This window comes from Conger conger, chromosome 5, assembly GCF_963514075.1.
Source record: "Conger conger chromosome 5, fConCon1.1, whole genome shotgun sequence".
Lineage (NCBI taxonomy): Eukaryota > Metazoa > Chordata > Actinopteri > Anguilliformes > Congridae > Conger > Conger conger.
This window is the reverse complement of record NC_083764.1, coordinates 10,415,795-10,434,766: the sequence shown is the minus strand read 5'-3', so window position 1 is coordinate 10,434,766 and position 18,972 is coordinate 10,415,795. Positions and strand designations below refer to the sequence as shown.

Sequence of the window (18,972 nt, the reverse complement as noted above, 5' to 3'; positions counted from 1 at the left end):
CCTTTTCTCGCGTCCGCTGCATGAACGGTCCCCCCTCATTGTTGCCTTTCTTCCTGCACATTAATCCCAGCCTCAATGTGCTGAGGTTGTTCTCCGATGGCAACTCTGTGGCCATTCAGCGACGGCCAGCGTTTAGAAAGGAGTTATCGAGAGGCGCTGTGGCGTAGCACTAGGGGAAACAAGCGACTCTCTAGCCTTGAAAAGTTACCCAGGCCAGAATTCTGCTGGTTCCAATCCAAGATGGAGCTTTGCTGTTATGCTGTTATGTATTGCATCTGGGCTCATCAAATCAGGGTGCTTGAGGCCCGAGAACTGCTTGTTTTCCACCCTCCTATAGAGTTCTATGGCACCGTTGGAAGACGCGAACAATGTTTTGCGTTCAAAACCGAGTAGACCTACATCACTATGAATGAAAGCATCTAATAAGAAGCATAACTGGTCTACAGGAGAATCAGGTGTAAAGACACTTTGGCCAACCAGTATCATAATTTTTTCACTTGATTAGCAGGGAGAAAAGAAAAACAGGCCTGGATTTGGATTCAAGGGCCAGGTTTGATAACCCCTGTACTACGTGGTATTCTAACTGGCGTTGATATTATATTGTAGAGTGGGGGAGGATTGTAGCATCTGTCCGTGCACCTGACCTACATGGCTTGGCTAAATGCACAGAGGCATATGGCCAGAGTAGCTGCTTCTCTGAAGAAGGAAACCCACTTTGCATTGCATTAGTACAGAGCTGGCCAATTCTGTTTCTGGAGGTCTACAGTCCTGTAGGTCAGGGGTCTCCAACCCTGGTCCTGGAGAGCTACAGGGTCTGCTGGTTTTCATTGTTACTCTGCACTTAACTGTAATCAACTGCTCTAACTGATTAATTAACTCACCTCACCTGGTTACCTGGGTCTCAGCAGGGTGCTGATTTTTAAGGTGAAAACAAAAACCAGCAGACCCAGTAGCTCTCCAGGGCCAGGGTTGGAGAACCCTGCTGTAGGTTTTCACACCAAGCCTAACACGCTCTCCTCATTCAACAGCTGGAGAGATCTTTTTGATCTGTTCATTTGTAGGATCAGGTGTGCTGAATTGGGTTTGAAATGTAAGCCTTTCGGACTGTATCTCCTCAGCCCCGTATCAGAACCTGCTGGTATTTCGGGGCGGGGGGAGGGGGTTAGGATTCGTGTCTCTCACGCCCGTCCCCCCGTCCCCAGCTGCTGGACATGAAGGTGTTCGTGGACACGGACTCGGACATCCGCCTGGTGCGCCGTCTGAAGCGCGACATCATGGAGCGCGGCCGCGACATCGGCGGCGTCATCAAGCAGTACAACAAGTTCGTCAAGCCGGCGTTCGAGCAGTACATCGAGCCCACCGTGCAGGTGGCCGACATCGTGGTGCCCCGAGGTGAGCCGCGGCCAATCGCAGCGCTCCCGGCCGGCCGGGGGGGCGCGGCCACGTTAAGCGTAGGCGGGGGGGGGTATGATGTCGGGGCGACATCGGCGCAGGCGGTGAGAGCGGTCATCTGGCGGTCGGAGGGTTGCCGGTTCGATCCCCGCCCTGGGTGTGTCGAAGTGTCCCTGAGCAAGACACCTAACCCCCAAATGCATGGCAGCCGGTTGCTGTGAGTGTGTGTAGGAATGAGTGAGTGAGAAGCATCGGTTGTACAGTGCTTTGGATCTGGTTTTTAGGTCCTTAGTAAAGGTCATTCACTTTGGTTTTTGTGAAAATGCACAAATTCGGCATTTTATACTGCTAAATATCTGTCTTTGTTTTGTGTGTTTTAGTCTTGTAATGAGTCTTGAAGGCTTATTTTCTCTCTCGCATAGAACTTATTAGTTTGTTTTTAGTTAATTTCACGTCAAGCAAAATGTTTCTAACCCCATTGGCAAATCTTGAATGTCTGACTAGTCAGCGGAAAAGTAATCGAAATAAGATTTCAAGTCCAATTATAAAACTAAAATACTCATTGAGTTTGACTTATTTTGTTGGTTTTTTGCAGTGTAGGGATTCTCTGCATTATGTACAATGTTCTAGATATGAAAATGAAAGAAGTGAATTCTGATGCATACTGCGGCATTGTGTGATTATATTTGTGTGTGTGTTCTAAACATTTTGTCATTATGGGTTATTGAGTGTTGATCAATGGCAGTTCTATCCATTTAAAATGGCATCTACAACACCATAAAGTGAAGGGGTCTGAATACTTTATGAAGCCACTATATACCGTATGTACATGAATGTGCGATGGTGTGCATGTGTGTGACTGTCTGTGTGTTTCAGGTGGGGAGAACTTTGTGGCTCTGGACCTAATTGTCCAGCACGTTCACAGCCAACTGGAGAAGGTGTGTCTAACTCGAGCCCTGGGGGGGTTACACACACACACACACACACACGCATGACCTTATGTACGATGCAGCCCAATAGACAATTCACCCTTTTAGGAAACCCTGTCTCCATCACGCAGGTGATCCAAACTGCAGCTGCACAGCCTGTGTCTATGTGAATGCTTTACAGCTCACAGTATACCCAATCAAATCCCTCTACCCCTCTGCCCATGAGTGGGGCTGGTATTAACTCTTTAAGGTGTGACATCACGAATATGCCATCAGAATGTTGTTAACTGAACATTCTAATGCTGATGTCACAATCGCTACTGCTAATTGGACAGAATGGATTTCTGGAATTTTGAAAAGCAAACATTCCAAATAAATAAATAAAAAAACCCTACTCTTCAAAGGGTTAAACGGGGGAGTTAAACTCCACCTTCAGCTCTCTGTCAGGGTGTGAGACCGCGACCGTAAAGGCGTGAGGGCCGTACTCTGCGCACTGTGTTATAACTGCAGCATCTGTTCCTGCGTTCCGGGCCCCTGGACCGCCGTTTTACGAGCCCTGCGAGCTCCGGGGCCGCTATAGGGAAGGGAGGGGGCGGGGCTTCCCCTCCCCGGTTACCGGAGGGGGGGGGAGAGACACTCGTCACCACGGAGCAGCTGTCGAGGTCGTCTGCGGGTCCCCTGGGCTGGCACTGTCCGCCCGGGGGACGTCCGATCACGCCGAGCAGAAGCTGAAGCCCCTCGGTGGAGGCTCTGTCACCCCCTAGTGGTGTGGTAGCGTCACTGCTCCATTCAATGACATTTTATTTGTATATCGCTTTTCACAGAAGGCTGTCACAACGACGCTTTACAGAGTGACATAAGGGAATAAAAAGCGGGAAATGCTTGCCTTGACCCCCCCCCCCAGATAGCACACCGCATGAACTTGCTTATCGTCCTGCACCTGTATGGATTTTAGAGGTGTATAATTTGCGGGTCGTTTGACTCGGAACTGACGTTCTGTTCAGCGTTCGCTGCGTTACTGGCGTTTATTTATTAAGGGGGAATAAACCGGCAGCGTAACGTGACTGATTTACAGGTCAGGGGTGTTGTAAATGTCAGGTGATGGCCATGTGGCATTTTTCGGGGGGGCGGGGGCCTCACGGGGGGGGGGGGGTGTTTGCCCCGTCCCTGCCCTGTGATTCATAAGGGGGTGAACGGCCCCTGGAGTACATTTATGAACTGCGTTATATATTGCGGTGGTCGGACGTAATCCATTACGAACCCCCCCCCCCCACCAGCCCCTCTGTGAAGGAGCCAGGACTGAGCGATTTGTCGGGTAAAGACCCCGCTTGTCCGTCGTACCCCCCCCCCCCTCCAGTCCGCTTTCTGCCTGTAAGCCCCCCCCCCCCCCGTCACAGAGCTGAAGGTGCCAGGGCTCTTCTGAATCGAATTCCCATCCCCTGCCTGATGGTGTGTGTGAAATAATGAATCATCACTGCTGAGAATCTGCAGTCCCCCAGTCCCCGGTCTCACTCACTGCATGATGGAGCTCCAGCCTCCTCTCTTTCTTTTTTTTTTTTTTTTAAGGGTAATGGTGCGTTCAGTTCTGCAGGAAGAGAGACATTACAAAATATTACAATCGGGCTGCTCAGCCCATAGAGAGTACACCCGCCTGTCCGCTCCTGGCTTGTCCTCGAGTGCCATTTTGCCATGAGGTTTTTTGTCGCCTTATTGATCCGAAATTAGAAGTTTGAGCCAAGTTTGTACTTTTTTCTAGAATAATCTCCTGTCTCTGATATTGACGTCTCCTATTTTTCCTCGTTGTGGAGAGCAGGACGTCTTGGCACAATAGCTTTCCGAATGTCACTGAGAGGAGTTGGAGGAGAATGATGATTTTTACTTATCGGACGTTTTTACTGCCCGGCAAATGTCTTTGAGATGACCGTGATGCATTTCCTCCACCAACTCTTCCTCAAGTGTGTGGTGCCACGTCGTTAATTCAGCCCGCGGTGATGCATTATTATAGCCCTCTTTTATGGGAGAGATGGTATCTCGAGCTGCTCGTTTGTGAATGTGCGGCATTATGGGAAATGGAGTCACTGAGCGGAGAGTGCTGAGCTGCGATGCCAAATCACGACTCATGGCAAAATGGAGAGGTGTGGAGAATCTGCACATTAGCTTGATGTTATTGACCATGCTGTGACCTGTGTGTGTGTGTGTGTGTGTGTGTGTGTGTGTGTGTGTGTGTGTGTGTGTGTGTGTGTGTGTGTGTGTGGGTGTGTGTGGGTGTGTGTGTGTGTGTGGATTTGTTTTTGGTGTGTGTGCATGTGTTTGTGTGTGTGGTGTGTGTTTTTACTGTGCATGTGGGATTGGCCTGGCTGTTGGACGTCACATTTCATGAGTTGTTTTTATTTCTCTCCTCCCTGTGTGTTTGTAATGAAATACTTTCTAAACCCTGACCGAATGCACTCTAACCATCCCAGCGTGAAATCACAGTGAGGTACGCCTGCCACCATCTATTCCCTCTTCTCCGCCCCTGCCCGCCCCCCTGAAAACACCTCTTATATTCTGTGATGTTTCTCTTCTCCGGGCGGAGAGCCCAGGGGCTTGGGGGGAGAACAGGAGGGGCCAGTGCACAGCGAAGCCCGTTTCTGCCTTCCCCAACCGCACGGCTAGCGGCTGCTCCAAACCACACGGCTAGCAGTGCTCATTCCCAACGCGCTTTCAACTGCTTTTAGGCTGCCGAGTTCTGTGTGTGTGCGCGGCACTAAGGCCTGGTTGTACTTCATTAGGCTGCCGTGCTCTATGTCCGGCATGAAGGCCTGGCTGTAGTTCATTAGGGTGCTGTGCTCTGTGTGCGGCACTAAGGCCTGGCTGTAGGTCATTAGGGTGCTGTGCTCTGTGTGCGGCACTAAGGCCTGGCTGTAGGTCATTAGGGTGCTGTGCTCTGTGTGCGGCACTAAGGCCTGGCTGTAGGTCATTAGGGTGCTGTGCTCTGTGTGCGGCACTAAGGCCTGGTCAATAGTCCTGGTTGTAGTTTGTTTGGCTGCTGTGCACCCCCCTCTACCCCCCCCCCCCCCCCCCCCCCCCCCCCCCTCTCAGCCCTGTCAGTTATGAGCGCTATTGCTAACACCAGGTGGGAGTTATTTCAGCGGTGGTCTGACACATTCCCATTACCGCTGTGTCTGCTTTATAGAAAGAATTCACCAAAAAAAACATTTTCTTTTTACTCTGTCGACAGTGATGCAAACAACCAGAGTGTGTGATGTGTTCCATAGCCTGTTTGACTAGAGAACGCTTGGTAGATTTTGATAAATCGCACCTGGAGGGTAGACCAGAAGAATCGCTCCGAAGTTCCCTCACGAAGTTGGCATCTGTGCTTGCTGCTACTTTTATCCAAATGATTTCAGGATGAGTCAGCTAGACGAGCACTTGTTCTCTGACAATTGAAGAATTTTCCAGTTCCGTACAATGTTCCCTTTTTAACTTTCTCTTGAAAGTGTGTACTGAACCATTGCAGTGTTTGGCACGACTCAAGCTTCCTTAGTCCATTGCAGTTATTGCCTGTGCTGTTTATTTTTAAATGCTTAATGGCAATTGGAAGGCGATGCCATAGTGGAAGACTAATTTTGTCGAGCAGAACAAACATTTTAGAATGGCTTAATTTATAATGTAAAAGCCATATTTGGTATGGATTACTGCACCAGTAGACAAAAGTAACAACATTAAACTCAGTTTAATGTTAAACTAAGTGTGGTGAATTTTTCCTTTAAAGCCCTGACTTTAAATTGAAATTAAATTGTTTCCATCTGTATCTGCTTCTCCGAATGCAGTAATCATCCAGAAGTGAAAGTTTACTCCAAAATGTTAATTGGTTTGCTGCCCAGCTAGCGCTAAGCGTTCTCACAGTGTTGCTGCCATGTGGTGACAAAACATTCCAATAACATTGAGAGAACATTTTGCGTTAGCTGGGCTACTTTGGTTAGCGTGGTCTGAACACAGAGCGGTTGGGCTAGTCCTGAAGGAAGGGCCTTTAGCTCAGTGCCACTGAAATAACTCCCCTTCCTGAAAGAGTCCCGACTAAAACCAGGTCTGTCCAGCACGCCGGTTACACCCTGCCGCCCGCACACGGGCCCCACACGGGCCCCCACGCGGCCCCCACACGGGAACGGAACGGCCGCAAGCTTCTCTCTCTCTCCGCCGCTCGTCTCTAACGGGGATCTTTTTTCTTTCTCTCTGTCATCACTTTGTCTCGAACTGAATATGTGTCCCCTTCTTCAGAGGAAGCTCCGCTGGGATATGTGAGGACAAATTCCTGCATCTTTTTAGTTTACATGTTTTTTATTTTTATATTATTTTTTTTACATTTCATTTTTACCCCACTTTTTTCATTTTTTGGCCACCACTAACGTAAAAAAAAAAAAAAAAAAGCCTAATACTTTCATTGTTACCATTACTTCCTGTGCATTTCTTTTGCCAGTTGCTTGAGGTTTCCTTTTTTCCCCCCAGTGTTCCTTGATTGTCACCTGGTTTCTTTGATGTCTGCCATATTGTGCCAGGTTGCTAAGGCAAGAGAGAAAAATTGTGACTCTTGACAGTGAAAATGTCATTGCTTTGCACAATTTTAGCTTCCGATTCAACTTTCCTAAATATTTATAATTAATACCTTAAACCGTTTTGAAAGCGCATGGAAGTTAACTGTAGAAGGACCTACAGAATTCCAAAGTAATGGGGATGATGTAAAGATAAAACGGTGAGCCAGTGTATTTATTTGTTTTTAATCGCTGGGGGATTAACGGGTAAATATGCTTTGTAGTCTGGTAAAAACTTCAAAGAAACAGTGTTTGTATCTCAAATTTCTGGCCCGAAATTGTCTGAAGTATTTGTGTGTGTGTTCAGGCGACCTGCAGCTTTGCCGTTGCTCGCATGCGCGCACTAACATCCCCACCCGCTTGCCCTTGCCGTTCCTGCCGCGAAGGTAGCAGACCTGGTTCAAATACGCCATCGTTTCGGATTCAAATGCTTCTCTGTGCTCGTTTCATCTTGCCTGGTGCAATAGAGCCAACCCCGAGGACCAGAAGGCAGGGTTTGCGCTTTTTTGAGAAGTATTTCATAGGTTCCAACACACCGTGGCAAGCTCCGTAACGTGTTAAAAAGTATTTTCATATTCCAAAACAATTACGTATTTGACCCCAGGTCTGTAGCAAACCTGATTGTTAAGGAGAAAGCGGAATACTGCTGTATTTCTGTTTTTCCTGGCTGCCAGTCTGCGGTGTTGTGGTGCTGTTGCAGTGACGTGTGCCGGCCAGCAGGGGGCGATGCTCTGACTTCCTCTCTGTGCTATTTGCAGATCAGCTCTGGCCTCCGCCCACCAGGGGCAGCCTTTGCCTGAGACCCTGAGTGTGCTGGAGAGCACCCCACAGGTGCGGGGGATGCACACCATCATCAGGTAACCGGCTATGACCGCATTTAAATCATCACATATGGGGCACACACGCTCTAGTTAAAAAATGTTTTATTACCAACTGTATGATGGAATGCGCAAGGCTAAGTGCTTGCTAGCATGTGTGAATGTGAGGTATGGACGTGTAAAATATAGCAGGAAAAAGCACAATCATGCTTCCATAGAACACTGAAATCGAATGCATATTTCCACTTGCACTGAGTGCTATCTGTCTCAAGAAATTCGTGAAATGTGTGTTTTTTTAGATTCGCTGCAGGTCAATCTAATAAAACGCCTCATCAGTCCGTCTTCGTGCGGCACATTTCAGCGAAACCACCTGGATGGACGGACACCGCCTTATTTTCATTTCATTTAAGAATCGGGACACACGATGCTGGGGCACATGACCTATCATGCGCTCCTAAGTTGGAAGAAGGAGCGCACTAATGCATCCCAATTAGTAGATGTGCTCCTAAATCGTTTCTCCAGTTAACACTCATCAATTTTCAGGAGCGAAATGGGAGCCCTGTCGCGCCCCGCCTGGTATCTAACCCTGACCGTGCGCGGGGCTCTCTCGGCGGCTAGCCGCTCCATAGGGCTGTAGTATAATTAGCCTTAGCGTCGCCGGGGGAGCGTTTCTCTCTCAGCGGGGGCTATCGTAATCTCTCGGCCTCTCAGACGGCACTCTGGCTGACCTGCGGGCTGCAGTACTCTTGTGCAAGCTGTGTACGGAGTGTTCTTCTCCGGCTCGGAGCAGCTGGCCCGCGGAGTGAGGGGAGGAGGCAGCTGGTGAACGCGCCCCTGGGGGGGGGCGGTGCATTCTAGCACCGCGGCGGTGAGACGGGACAGTGCTTTTAATTGGGCTGTCCAAACTCAGGGCAAACCGTTTGTAAATGGATGGAAGTTGTAAGTGGATGGAAACAGAAATACCAGTGTATGAATGTAGTGCTGCTAGACTTTGCAGTCTGCTTCGGCCTTGCAAAAAAAAACTACACAAATTGTCTTACTTAGACTTAAATTCTTATTTCTGTTTGCTTAAACGTATTGCCAGTGAGGTGTCAGACTTTGACTCGATTCAATGTTCGCCTGTGGAGAGAATTTTATTCGGAAGTAAACTAATTAGGCAAATATTTTCTAGTTCAGTGAAAAAAAGATAATTTTAAGTCTAAAGTTTAAGACTAAAATACTTAAGACAGACTTTTTTTTCAGCCTTACTAATAGGACAGTTTAGGCAGGTTGTGTGTGTGTTGTGTGCTAACATACTGCCCCCTCTCCTCGAAGCCCGCTGATGCTGAACCGCTATTAGTTCTTTAATGGGCACGAACGACGCCTGGCATGCCATCATTAATCCTCCTCTGTCCACAGGAATAAGGACACTAATCGGGACGAATTTATTTTCTACTCCAAGAGATTAATGAGGCTTCTGATTGAGCACGCCCTGTCCTTTCTGCCTCTGAAGGTGAGTGCACTGTACGCCCCCGCAGAAGACCTCCCTGTACAGGGCATGTCAAATATCGCTTCTCCAGCTCACCTGTGCACCTGCTCATTCCTGCAGTCTGTCAGCTCAAATACTGCTTCTACAGCTGACCTGTACACCTGCTCATTCCTGCAGTCTGTCAGCTCAAATACTGCTTCTACAGCTGACCTGTACACCTGCTCATTCCTGCAGTCTGTCAGCTCAAATACTGCTTCTACAGCTGACCTGTACAGCTGCTCATTCCTGCAGTCTGTCAGCTCAAATACTGCTTCTACAGCTGACCTGTACAGCTGCTCATTCCTGCAGTCTTGTCAGCTCAAATACTGCTTCTACAGCTGACCTGTACAGCTGCTCATTCCTGCAGTCTGTCAGCTCAAATACTGCTTCTACAGCTGACCTGTACAGCTGCTCATTCCTGCAGTCTGTCAGCTCAAATACTGCTTCTACAGCTGACCTGTACAGCTGCTCATTCCTGCAGTCTGTCAGCTCAAATACTGCTTCTACAGCTGACCTGTACACCTACTCATTCCTGCAGTCTGTCAGCTCAAATACTGCTTCTACAGCTGACCTGTACACCTGCTTATTTCAGTGCTTCTGCAGCTCACCTGTACACCTGTTCACTCAATGTGCTAACATGTTCTTCGGTCCTCCTCCAGCCCGTGTCTGTGGAGACACCTCAGGGAACCGTTTACGAGGGGAAGAGACTCAGTGGGAAAAGGGTAGGTCTCCCACCCCAGCCCATATGTACTGTGTACCATAGAGACTCAGTGGGGAAAGGGTAGGTCTCCCACCCCAGCCCATATGTACTGTGTACCATAGAGACTCAGTGGGGAAAGGGTAGGTCTCCCACCCCAGCCCATATGTACTGTGTACCATAGAGACTCAGTGGGGAAAGGGTAGGTCTCCCACCCCAGCCCATATGTACTGTGTACCATAGAGACTCAGTGGGGAAAGGGTAGGTCTCCCACCCCAGCCCATATGTACTGTATACCATAGAGACTCAGTGGGGAAAGTATAGGTTCCCCCAGTCTGTACACACTGCACTACAAAAAGTCTTAAGTGTTTTTTCGTATTGTCATTTTTTCCTCTCAGAAAGAGAATGTTAGTTTTTGTTTACAAGTGAAATTCTTACCCTGTTGGCAAATCATGAAACAATTGTCAAATTGTCTCACCACATTGGTAACCGTTTTGCCTTAATTAGCAAAAATGTAATAGAAATTAGATTTTAGTCTAAATATAAGACTAAAATACGTGCTAAGATTGGCTTATTGCCAATCTTTTGCAGTGTGTATAACATTGCTGTTTTGTCGCTGAGGCACAATAGCCACCAGATGGCAAAGTTGCCACAACTCTCCGAGAATGTTGCATATCCTTAGTGTTGCCACAACAGTACAAACCTGTTACACATTTTGTTTTATTTCATACTTCGTTCAGCCAGTTCAGCTCATTTAAAACCTGATTTATAAATGCTCTCGGGTCTCTTCTGTGGCAGGTCGTATGAGAGAGGATGTCACATGACACAGGGCCTTAGTTGAAAGGTACAGGGTACCACGTTCAGTTCTCTTTGAATAATTACTTGCGATATGATATACTTTATTGTCCTCATTGGGAAATTTGCCTTGGACAAATTTTGTCGCTGCATTGAATACTACAAACATGGCCATCATTCAGTCAGACAGCTAGATCAGTAGAACACATCAGTTCTACACAGCAGATATCACTTCTCTAGTCAATTTTCAATAATTTCTTTAAATAAATATTTGGCGGTCTAGTTGTCTGAAGAGGTTAACCCGTATGTGAGTTTGGTCATCTGACACATGATAAATGTTGAATAAGCACATTTTAATATTTATTGTACTTTATTGTATTCAAGTTTTATTATGGGGCGGTTTCCCATGAAATTACTCAGAATAGATTTTATCTGCAGTTGGGTGAGTCTGAAATGAAAGTTTAATGGGTACAGAACAACTTCTTTCTTTGTGATGAAATGGTACACTGGTTTCATGGGGAGTCGCTCTTAATTGGGAGTTTGTTTACTGACCCCTACAGGGCAGCTCTAGTCCTGATTGTGTGGTGTGTGTGTGTGTGTGTGTGTGTGTGTGTGTGTGTGTGTGTGTGTGTGTGTGTGTGTGTGTGTGTGTGTGTGTGTGTGTGTGTGTGTGTGTGTGTGTGTGTGTGTGTGTGTGTGTGTGTGTGTGTGTGTGTGTGTGTGTGTGTGTGTGTGTGTGTGGTGTGTATGCTGTGTGCTGTGTGCTGTGTGCGTGTGCGGTGTGTAAATGTGGTGTGTATGCTGTGTCTGTGTCTGTGTCTGTGTGTGTGTAAATGTGGTGTGTGTGTGTGTGTGTGTGTGTGTGTGGTGTGTGTGTAAATGTGGTGTGTGTGTGTGTGTGTCCTCTCAGATCACGGGCGTGTCCATTCTGCGGGCGGGGGAGACCATGGAGCAGGCTCTGACTGCCGTGTGTAAAGACATCCGGCTCGGCAAGATCCTCATCCAGACCAACCACGACACTGGAGAGCCTGAGGTACTGCCGCAGAGCCCCCTTCAGCTCTTCCCCCTTTCCCTCCTTTCCCTTCCCCCTCTCTCCCTGTCCCTCTCCTCTACTCCACTTCCACATCACCTCTCCCCTCCTCTGTTCTCCACTCCCATCAGCTTCTCCTCTGTTCCAGGCTCTTTCTCTCCTCTCCTCCATCTCTTCTATCCCCCTTTCCTCTTCTTCCTCTTCCTTCACTGTCTCTGTTCCCCCCTTCTCCACTGTCTCTCTGTTCTCCTGTCCCCATCTCCTCCCTCGCTCCCTCCCTCTCTCTCTCTCTCTCTCCTCTCTTCCCCCCCCAGCTCAGCCGCAGTGCAGTCGTACGGTGTGACCGGCTGTGTTAATGTTCAGTAGTGACCTGTGACACAGACACTCCCAGACCACACTGTGTACCGTTCCACCCTGGTGGAGAGCGTACACTCCCGCTCGGTCTCCCTCCCTGCCCGATAGTTACGAGCCTGTCCTCAGGCAGTCGTGTTCGCGCTGCAGCCATAGGCAACAGCCTGTGAACGTCCCAGGTAAAGAGTTAAACAGTGAAGCGGTGTTTACAGCCGTACACCCCAGGCACCGCTGCAAGGGGGAGTGTGCTTCTGTCCCGATGCCTTGGCTTTGCCGCAGGGCCGTTAGCGCTTGTCCTTGCTAGCTTATCCTTGGGAGCTCAGCTAGCGTGATTTACAGATGGTGCCTTAGCATAACTCACCCGCTTATACACACTTTAGGCACCTACCTCTGCATAGCCTCATGTCACCCCAGAGCGCGCATTCACTGTACACCCATAAGTTTAATTGCCTTGAAGCTTTAGTGGGCTCTGTTCTTAGTGAATAGTACCATTTCTTTTACTCAACAAGAGAATAACACCTGCCCCAACTATTTCCTATAACTAAACTAATTAAAAACCTCATTCATTTGCATTACTGTAGGTGAGGGTTTTTCAAATTGGAACCATTCTGAAAAAGTGTAGAGCTCTGTACAACTAGAGCGCTTTAATGTGGGGAAATTTCCTCTAATCAATAGCAGGAAATCGGTGAAGCCAGCCCAGATTAAAAGCACCAAGATAACACAGAATGTTCTGACGGGGAAATATACTGTACCTATTAATCCCGTGGGACAAAGTTTTCAATGAGACTGCTCCGGTTTGGTCATTATGTGGGGGGTGGGGGGGTGGGGGGGGGGAGAGAGAATCGATTGTTGGTCCGGTTGCTGGGCGAGTAGAGCGGAATGTTCCGGGTCGGTCTTCTGTGAGTGCGAACCGTTGGGCGGTTCAGCCGGGGGGGAGGTGTTGGGTTTTGGTTTACGATTGCGGTCGATGTTTCTCAGCTCCATTACCTGCGCTTGCCGAAGGACATCAGTGAAGACTACGTGATCCTGATGGACAGCACCGTCTCCACGGGGGCCGCGGCCCTGATGGCCGTCAGGGTCCTTCTGGTGAGTGCTCTGAGACGCTACATTACACTATGGTCCTTTGGCAGACGCTCCTATCCAGGGCCAGGGACAATAAAGTGCTTACCCATAACCAGGGAGATGTGCTGTGTTTTACTTCACTGTCTCGTAGGGCTGCACGATGTATCGGATCATGGGTTTTAAGAATAACCGAGGCCAGGTGGTGTTTTGGCAATCTTTTTTCCTCTTTATTTCTTTAATCGTCCCTCATGTGGAAGTAAACATTCAAACGTAAGAGGCCATGTGAAATGCTTCCGTGGGGAAAAAAACAAACACCACTCATATCTATGGGGGGCACAGATAATACAGCCAATCGGCTGCAAAGCCTTGCTGCTTCCATGTCATTCATGAGTTTGGCTATGAATACAGGAAACATTTTGGGTCATGTAAATGATTGGGCTGGTTATATAACTAAGAGCAGGTGTGCATGAGGTCAAGAAACGTGGCCCTCCAGGAATTGTGGCCCTCCAGGAATCTTCTGCGACCCCTGGCCAGGTCAAATTTTGACTAGCAGTCGGTTTACATCTGGTGGTCCTTGTAACTGTCCTCCCAAACCAAGTAATGGCTTAAATTGTGACAGTTGAGAGCAAAAAAACTGATCACCTAGAAGCTGCTGATTGGCTGTCTTATAAACACCCAATAGATATCAGTGATGTTTTTCCCAGAAGAGTTTCATATGGCCTGTTGTATACTGCCGCTATGACTAAAGAAAAATACGAAAGATTACCTACACAAGCGCCATGGCGGTGGTTATCCTTGTTATGCTTTAAAACCATGCTATTCCATACATCGTGCAGCCCTACTGTGTCCTGTTCTAAATGTCTGCATTCTACGTTCTGTGCTGTGATGCGATTTACTTCACCGTGTCACACTGTGCTTTGGGTCTCCCTGCACTGTTCTTCTCTGCGGTCAGTGCTGCACCACGCTAAAGGGTGGCCCAACAGTCCAGTGTAACTCAGATAACTGCCTGAGGATGCTGGAGTTCAGATAGCTGCTCCTGTGTGTCTACTGCGTCCGATGCACCGATTAGCAGGCAGGCTAGCGGTGCTTCATGTAAACATGTAGTGAAACTGAAGCAGTGGTTCCCGGCTGTGTTCCTGGAGATCTGCTGTCCTGTAGGTTTTCACTCCAACCCTAACTAAGCTCATCTCATTCAACAGCTAGAGATCCTGTTACTTGTTTTAGCAGAATTGTCTGTGAATGAGTCTACAGGACAGTAGGTCTGCAGGAGCAGGGTTGGGAATCGCTGAACTAAAGAGATCAGAGTGAAGCTAAATGGAAGCATTAGAGCAGTAGAGCGCTGAACTTTCACATGCTTTCTTCACGGTTGGAAGTGTGTGTTCACTGTCAGGGTTCAGGGCTGATTGCCTGTAGTTTTTGTGTGCCGGAGTCCTTGTGCTCTAACTCACAGCACTTACCATGCTGGAAATCCTTAACCCTCACTAATAATAGATTTTTTTGGCCTCTGCCCTGTCAATGTTTTTCCACCATTGACCCAAAGAGTAACCATTAACCACACGGTGCTAAGCCTTAAGGTCTGGCCCACGCTGGGCCTTCAGTCATAGTACTACCTGAATATTATTTATTCACTTAGAGATTTTTATCCTCAGCAGCGTGTATACCTTTAATATGGTCTCCATTTTATATGGCTGGATATTAATTATGCCTTGTTTGAGGATACAGTGACTGGAATTTTAATGTTATTGTGCTGCTAAATCCGGAATTGACCTTTTTATAGTTTAAAGCTCACTCCCCTAACTGCTCCTTTGAGCGCAAGCGTTGTGATTGGTTGTGTGAACGTGCTGCGATCGGCCGTGTGTAAAAAGCTCTACGATTGGCTGCGTGCGAATGCGCCGTTTATGTGATACTGTGGAGCTTTGATTGGCTGTGATCAGGCGATGTGATTGGCCCTGTGAAAGCGCTGCGATTGGCTGTGCTAAGGCGATGCGATCGGCTGCTCCCCGCAGGATCACGACGTGCAGGAGGATAAGATCTTTCTGCTCTCGCTGCTGATGGCGGAGATGGGCGTGCACTCGGTGGCCTACGCCTTCCCCAAAGTACGCATCATCACCACCGCCGTGGACAAGAAGGTCAACGACGAGTTCCACATCATCCCCGGCATCGGTGGGTAGCGGCTCACGCCCTGGTGTAGGCACCGTGAGATCCTAATCGATTGTAGGTCAGCTAAATAACTGTAATGTAATGATTGTGCTGATATTGCTGGCCGCACCGATATCGATAATCGTGTTGACGCCGGTAATCGTCCGTATGCCGCTGATCTTACTGATATCACTGATCTCGCGTGAAGCCAACCGAGGAATTCGCAGGTCGGCCCTTCTCCTTACACTGTGTGCATCTGTGTCTTTTGCAGGTAATTTTGGGGACCGTTACTTTGGGACTGACGCCCCCTCTGACTGGTACGAGAGCGATGAAGGAATGGACTACTGAAGACCAGGAGGGGGTGGCGGGTGGGTTACAGGAGCACTTATCCATGTCTCACACACACACACACACACACACACACCCACGTTTTCCTACAGCCTCCTTGTGCCCCAATCACTCTGCTGGCTCACTCCAGGATGGAGGGCCAATCATTTTAAGGGCCAAACCTGAAATCGCCCTCCAAAGGAGCTACTGCGGCGAAGAAGAAATCTCTCTGCAAGTGTCCCGTTTCCAGGTGTCCCCATTCATTTCAATACACGGGGAGGGAAGGATTTACTTGATTCATGAATTGGCGGGTTTAACCTGTCCTGCGGCATGGCTTCTCCTTTTAACCCCTTAAGGTGTGAAATAATGTGATTGGAATGTCCTTCGAACATTCTAATGCTGATGTAACGATCACTACTGGTAATCGAAGGCAACTGAGTTCTAGAATGCTGACTTAGAATGTTGGAAAGACAACATTCCAAAAAGCCTACTTTTCAAAGGGTTTACAGCCGAGTCCCTGTGGTTTACGGTCTGCACACTGGCAGTTAGGCGGTTGGGCAGTTTCTGCTGTTGCAGGTTGCACTTGTGCACAGTCTAGAGCAGGGGTGTGCAGTCTTGGTCCTGGAGGGCCCTTCTATATCCAAGTTTATGTCTCTACCAATTATCCTGGCTCAGTTAATTAGATTCTCTTCTTGAGTAGACCACAGTAAAGCACTACATTTAGGTTTTTTTGTCTTTTGTTTTTTACTGACTTTTAGGACAGTTGTCATTCATGAGTTTAGCTATGAATACAGGAAACATTTTGGGTCATGTAAATGATTGGGCTGGTTATATAACTAAGAGCAGGTGTGCATGAGGTCAAGAAACCAATGTGGCCCTCCTGGAATCTTCTGCGACCCCTGGTCTAGGTCAAATTTTGACTAGCAGTCGGTTTACATCTGGTGGTCCTTGTAACAGTCCTCCCAAACCAAGTAATGGCTTAAATTGTGACAGTTGAGAGCAAAATTTTTTTAATTTTTTTTTAAAGGAGGTATATTATAGCCCCAGAGGGCAGGAGTTGTCCATTCATGACTTGAACTTAACAGAAGTGGGCCAAAATGTAGGACTGACAATACTGAGTCATGTGACTTGGCGGCCATGTGGAGTGGCAACCAAGGAACAAGTGTAAGGAAGTACTGTATGACGCATGTTTTCATGCCAATTGTGTTTTTTATTTTTATTAGCCTATTTTGCTTTTTTGTCATCACTGCCAATGTTTCAGCACTCAATATCCAAAGGATGCCGAGGCAGGTATGAGTTATGAGTTTAGCTTTGCAGTTTGGGTTCTGTTGGATGGGAGGCTTCCATTGCTGAGAGGGTGGGGTGGGTACATGCACGTATGGAGGTCATGGTGGTGCGGAGGTACACCAGAGAAGTGGACATGGTGAGTGAAGGTGGTGGGATACAGTGAACGTATGTATGGAGTGCTGTTGGAGAAGCCGTCACCGTTTAGGTAAGTTTGAAAATCACATAGAGGCCCTGTGCCTGGTGAACTCGGGAGTGCATTTTGAGATGATGCACGGTTGGAAGCTGTGAAAGCTGTTGCTTCTGAATTGAGTCCCAAGAACAGGACTGCACCTCACTCACGGCAGGTTCTGTGTTTAGACCGACTTTAAAAGGGCCCTCTGTAATGGAAGCCACCTTATCCAGCACATTTTACATAGCACATTTTTTCTCTCCATGTATTAGATGAGGCAAATTTCAGAAGTGCAGGTTATATTACTTTGCAGCAGCCAATATTTCTGGGATATATACTTGAATTTAGCCTTTTCTGTCTTAAGTTATTTTCTCATGTTTATTTAATGCTCTTAAAACCGTGTCTCCCTGACTCACAAAAGTTGTAAGCCCCGATATGCAACTTGTGTTTAAAAAAAAAAAAAAAAAAAAAAAAAAGTGCTTAAATTAGATTTCTTTTTTTTTTTCTCTTTTTTTTGGGGGGGTTAGAGTGTCAGTATTTTCCTTTTGTTTATTTGGTGCTTTTGTTGTTTTGGGGGATTAAAACATAGTGATCAGGGGAGTGTATTTAATGTTAATTTCGTCTTAAGAAGACTTGGTCATTTTAAAGGCATTACATCGAAGATGGAGAGGCCAGCGTATTACCATTTGCAGTATGTGTTTAAAGTCATTTGTGAGGTTTTCTCAAGCAATTGCATTATGACAAACCGAAACAGTGTGTGGCTTTGAAAGTCCTCTTCAAAATAAGAGTGAAACAAGCATAGAGGTTTAATGCCAGAGAGGCATCTGAAGACTGTAGGAAGACTGCTCATGTACCTTTATTGTGAAGGATTTGATTTTTGATCAAGGTATACTGGCGATTTGATATGTTGGTGAACAGATTCCAGCGGTAATACACCAAAAGTTTATATGAACTGTAAGCCAGATCAGGAGTATTCTTGCCATTGTGTCGAGTTCTACTACACAGTGACTGCATTAAACTTAAGAGCTGGGGTTGTACAGGAATTTCACTCCTGCTGTGTATTTGGCTCTCTTAAGCGCAAACAAACACAGTATCTGGCTTTAGTGCTAAGTTTTTGATCTGTATTTTCCTGTACTTAGACCTGCCAAAAGGATCGTCGATTTTGCTAAATAAACCAGGTTACGTTTGTCTTTTTAAACGGCAGCCATAATTCAAGCTTGGTTGTTTCATTATCTGTATTTGAATTCACCTGGAGTTGTACTGTGAGAAGTTCGAGCTTATTTGGGTGAGCTACCAAGCTTGTGAGAGTTTGATGGTCAGGCTTTTCCTTTTCAACAAAGTGGATTGAAGACTTCAGTGGACTCGACTTTAGAGCACTGTTCGGTTGGCTATACAAGTATGTGTCGATCTGCTTGCTCTGGAATATTGAATTATGTAAGTAATTTGGTATGTCCAGTTGCCTTGGGGCGTCCTTTTTAAAAATGATAATGTACTGTTTTTGTGTGTTTTTTTGGTTTTGTTTTTTAATACTCTTGAATTGTTATGTCAGTTTCCACTGATGTCGTCATCAAAACATTGTGATTCCTGCTCTTGACCAAAAAGACAACTTGGTCACTTGAACACTGAATTCTGTTTTATCCTTTCACAGTGCTTTAACGCAACCAGCATTTTTTTTCCTGATGCTTACAAGCCATTACTTGTTAATGTTGACAGTTTTATGCGTTTATGTTTAGTGAAGTTAAATAAAGATAATATAAATGCAGTCGTGTGTCATTTTTTATTTTATATGAACATCTTATCTGACTGGTGTGTCATTCATTCAGCCAAGCCTTTTTTTGAGGTTTTGGACAGAACGTGCAGAAAAGCTCCATATTTGAGCCCTAACAAACCGTTACTTC

At 47.1% G+C, this 18,972-nt stretch overlaps 1 protein-coding gene across 2 annotated transcripts in view; it reads left to right on the top strand.

The window, feature by feature from the left end:
* si:ch211-243j20.2 (uridine-cytidine kinase-like 1) overlaps window positions 1-18,836 on the top strand; it is a 29,379-nt gene extending 10,543 nt beyond the window's left edge. Inside the window, exons 6-15 of one of the 2 annotated variants that reach the window (XM_061241928.1) lie at window positions 1,203-1,392; window positions 2,269-2,330; window positions 6,582-6,601; window positions 7,651-7,749; window positions 9,109-9,202; window positions 9,877-9,939; window positions 11,620-11,742; window positions 13,069-13,176; window positions 15,159-15,315; window positions 15,563-18,836. In XM_061241928.1, the coding sequence (XP_061097912.1) occupies window positions 1,203-1,392; window positions 2,269-2,330; window positions 6,582-6,601; window positions 7,651-7,749; window positions 9,109-9,202; window positions 9,877-9,939; window positions 11,620-11,742; window positions 13,069-13,176; window positions 15,159-15,315; window positions 15,563-15,639 (993 nt within the window). In that variant the 3' untranslated portion in view covers window positions 15,640-18,836. Of the gene's footprint in view, window positions 1-1,202; window positions 1,393-2,268; window positions 2,331-4,783; window positions 4,801-6,581; window positions 6,602-7,650; window positions 7,750-9,108; window positions 9,203-9,876; window positions 9,940-11,619; window positions 11,743-13,068; window positions 13,177-15,158; window positions 15,316-15,562 lie in introns of both variants that reach the window. The other variant, XM_061241930.1, reaches the window with a different exon arrangement.
* Window positions 18,837-18,972: the final 136 nt, after the last annotated feature.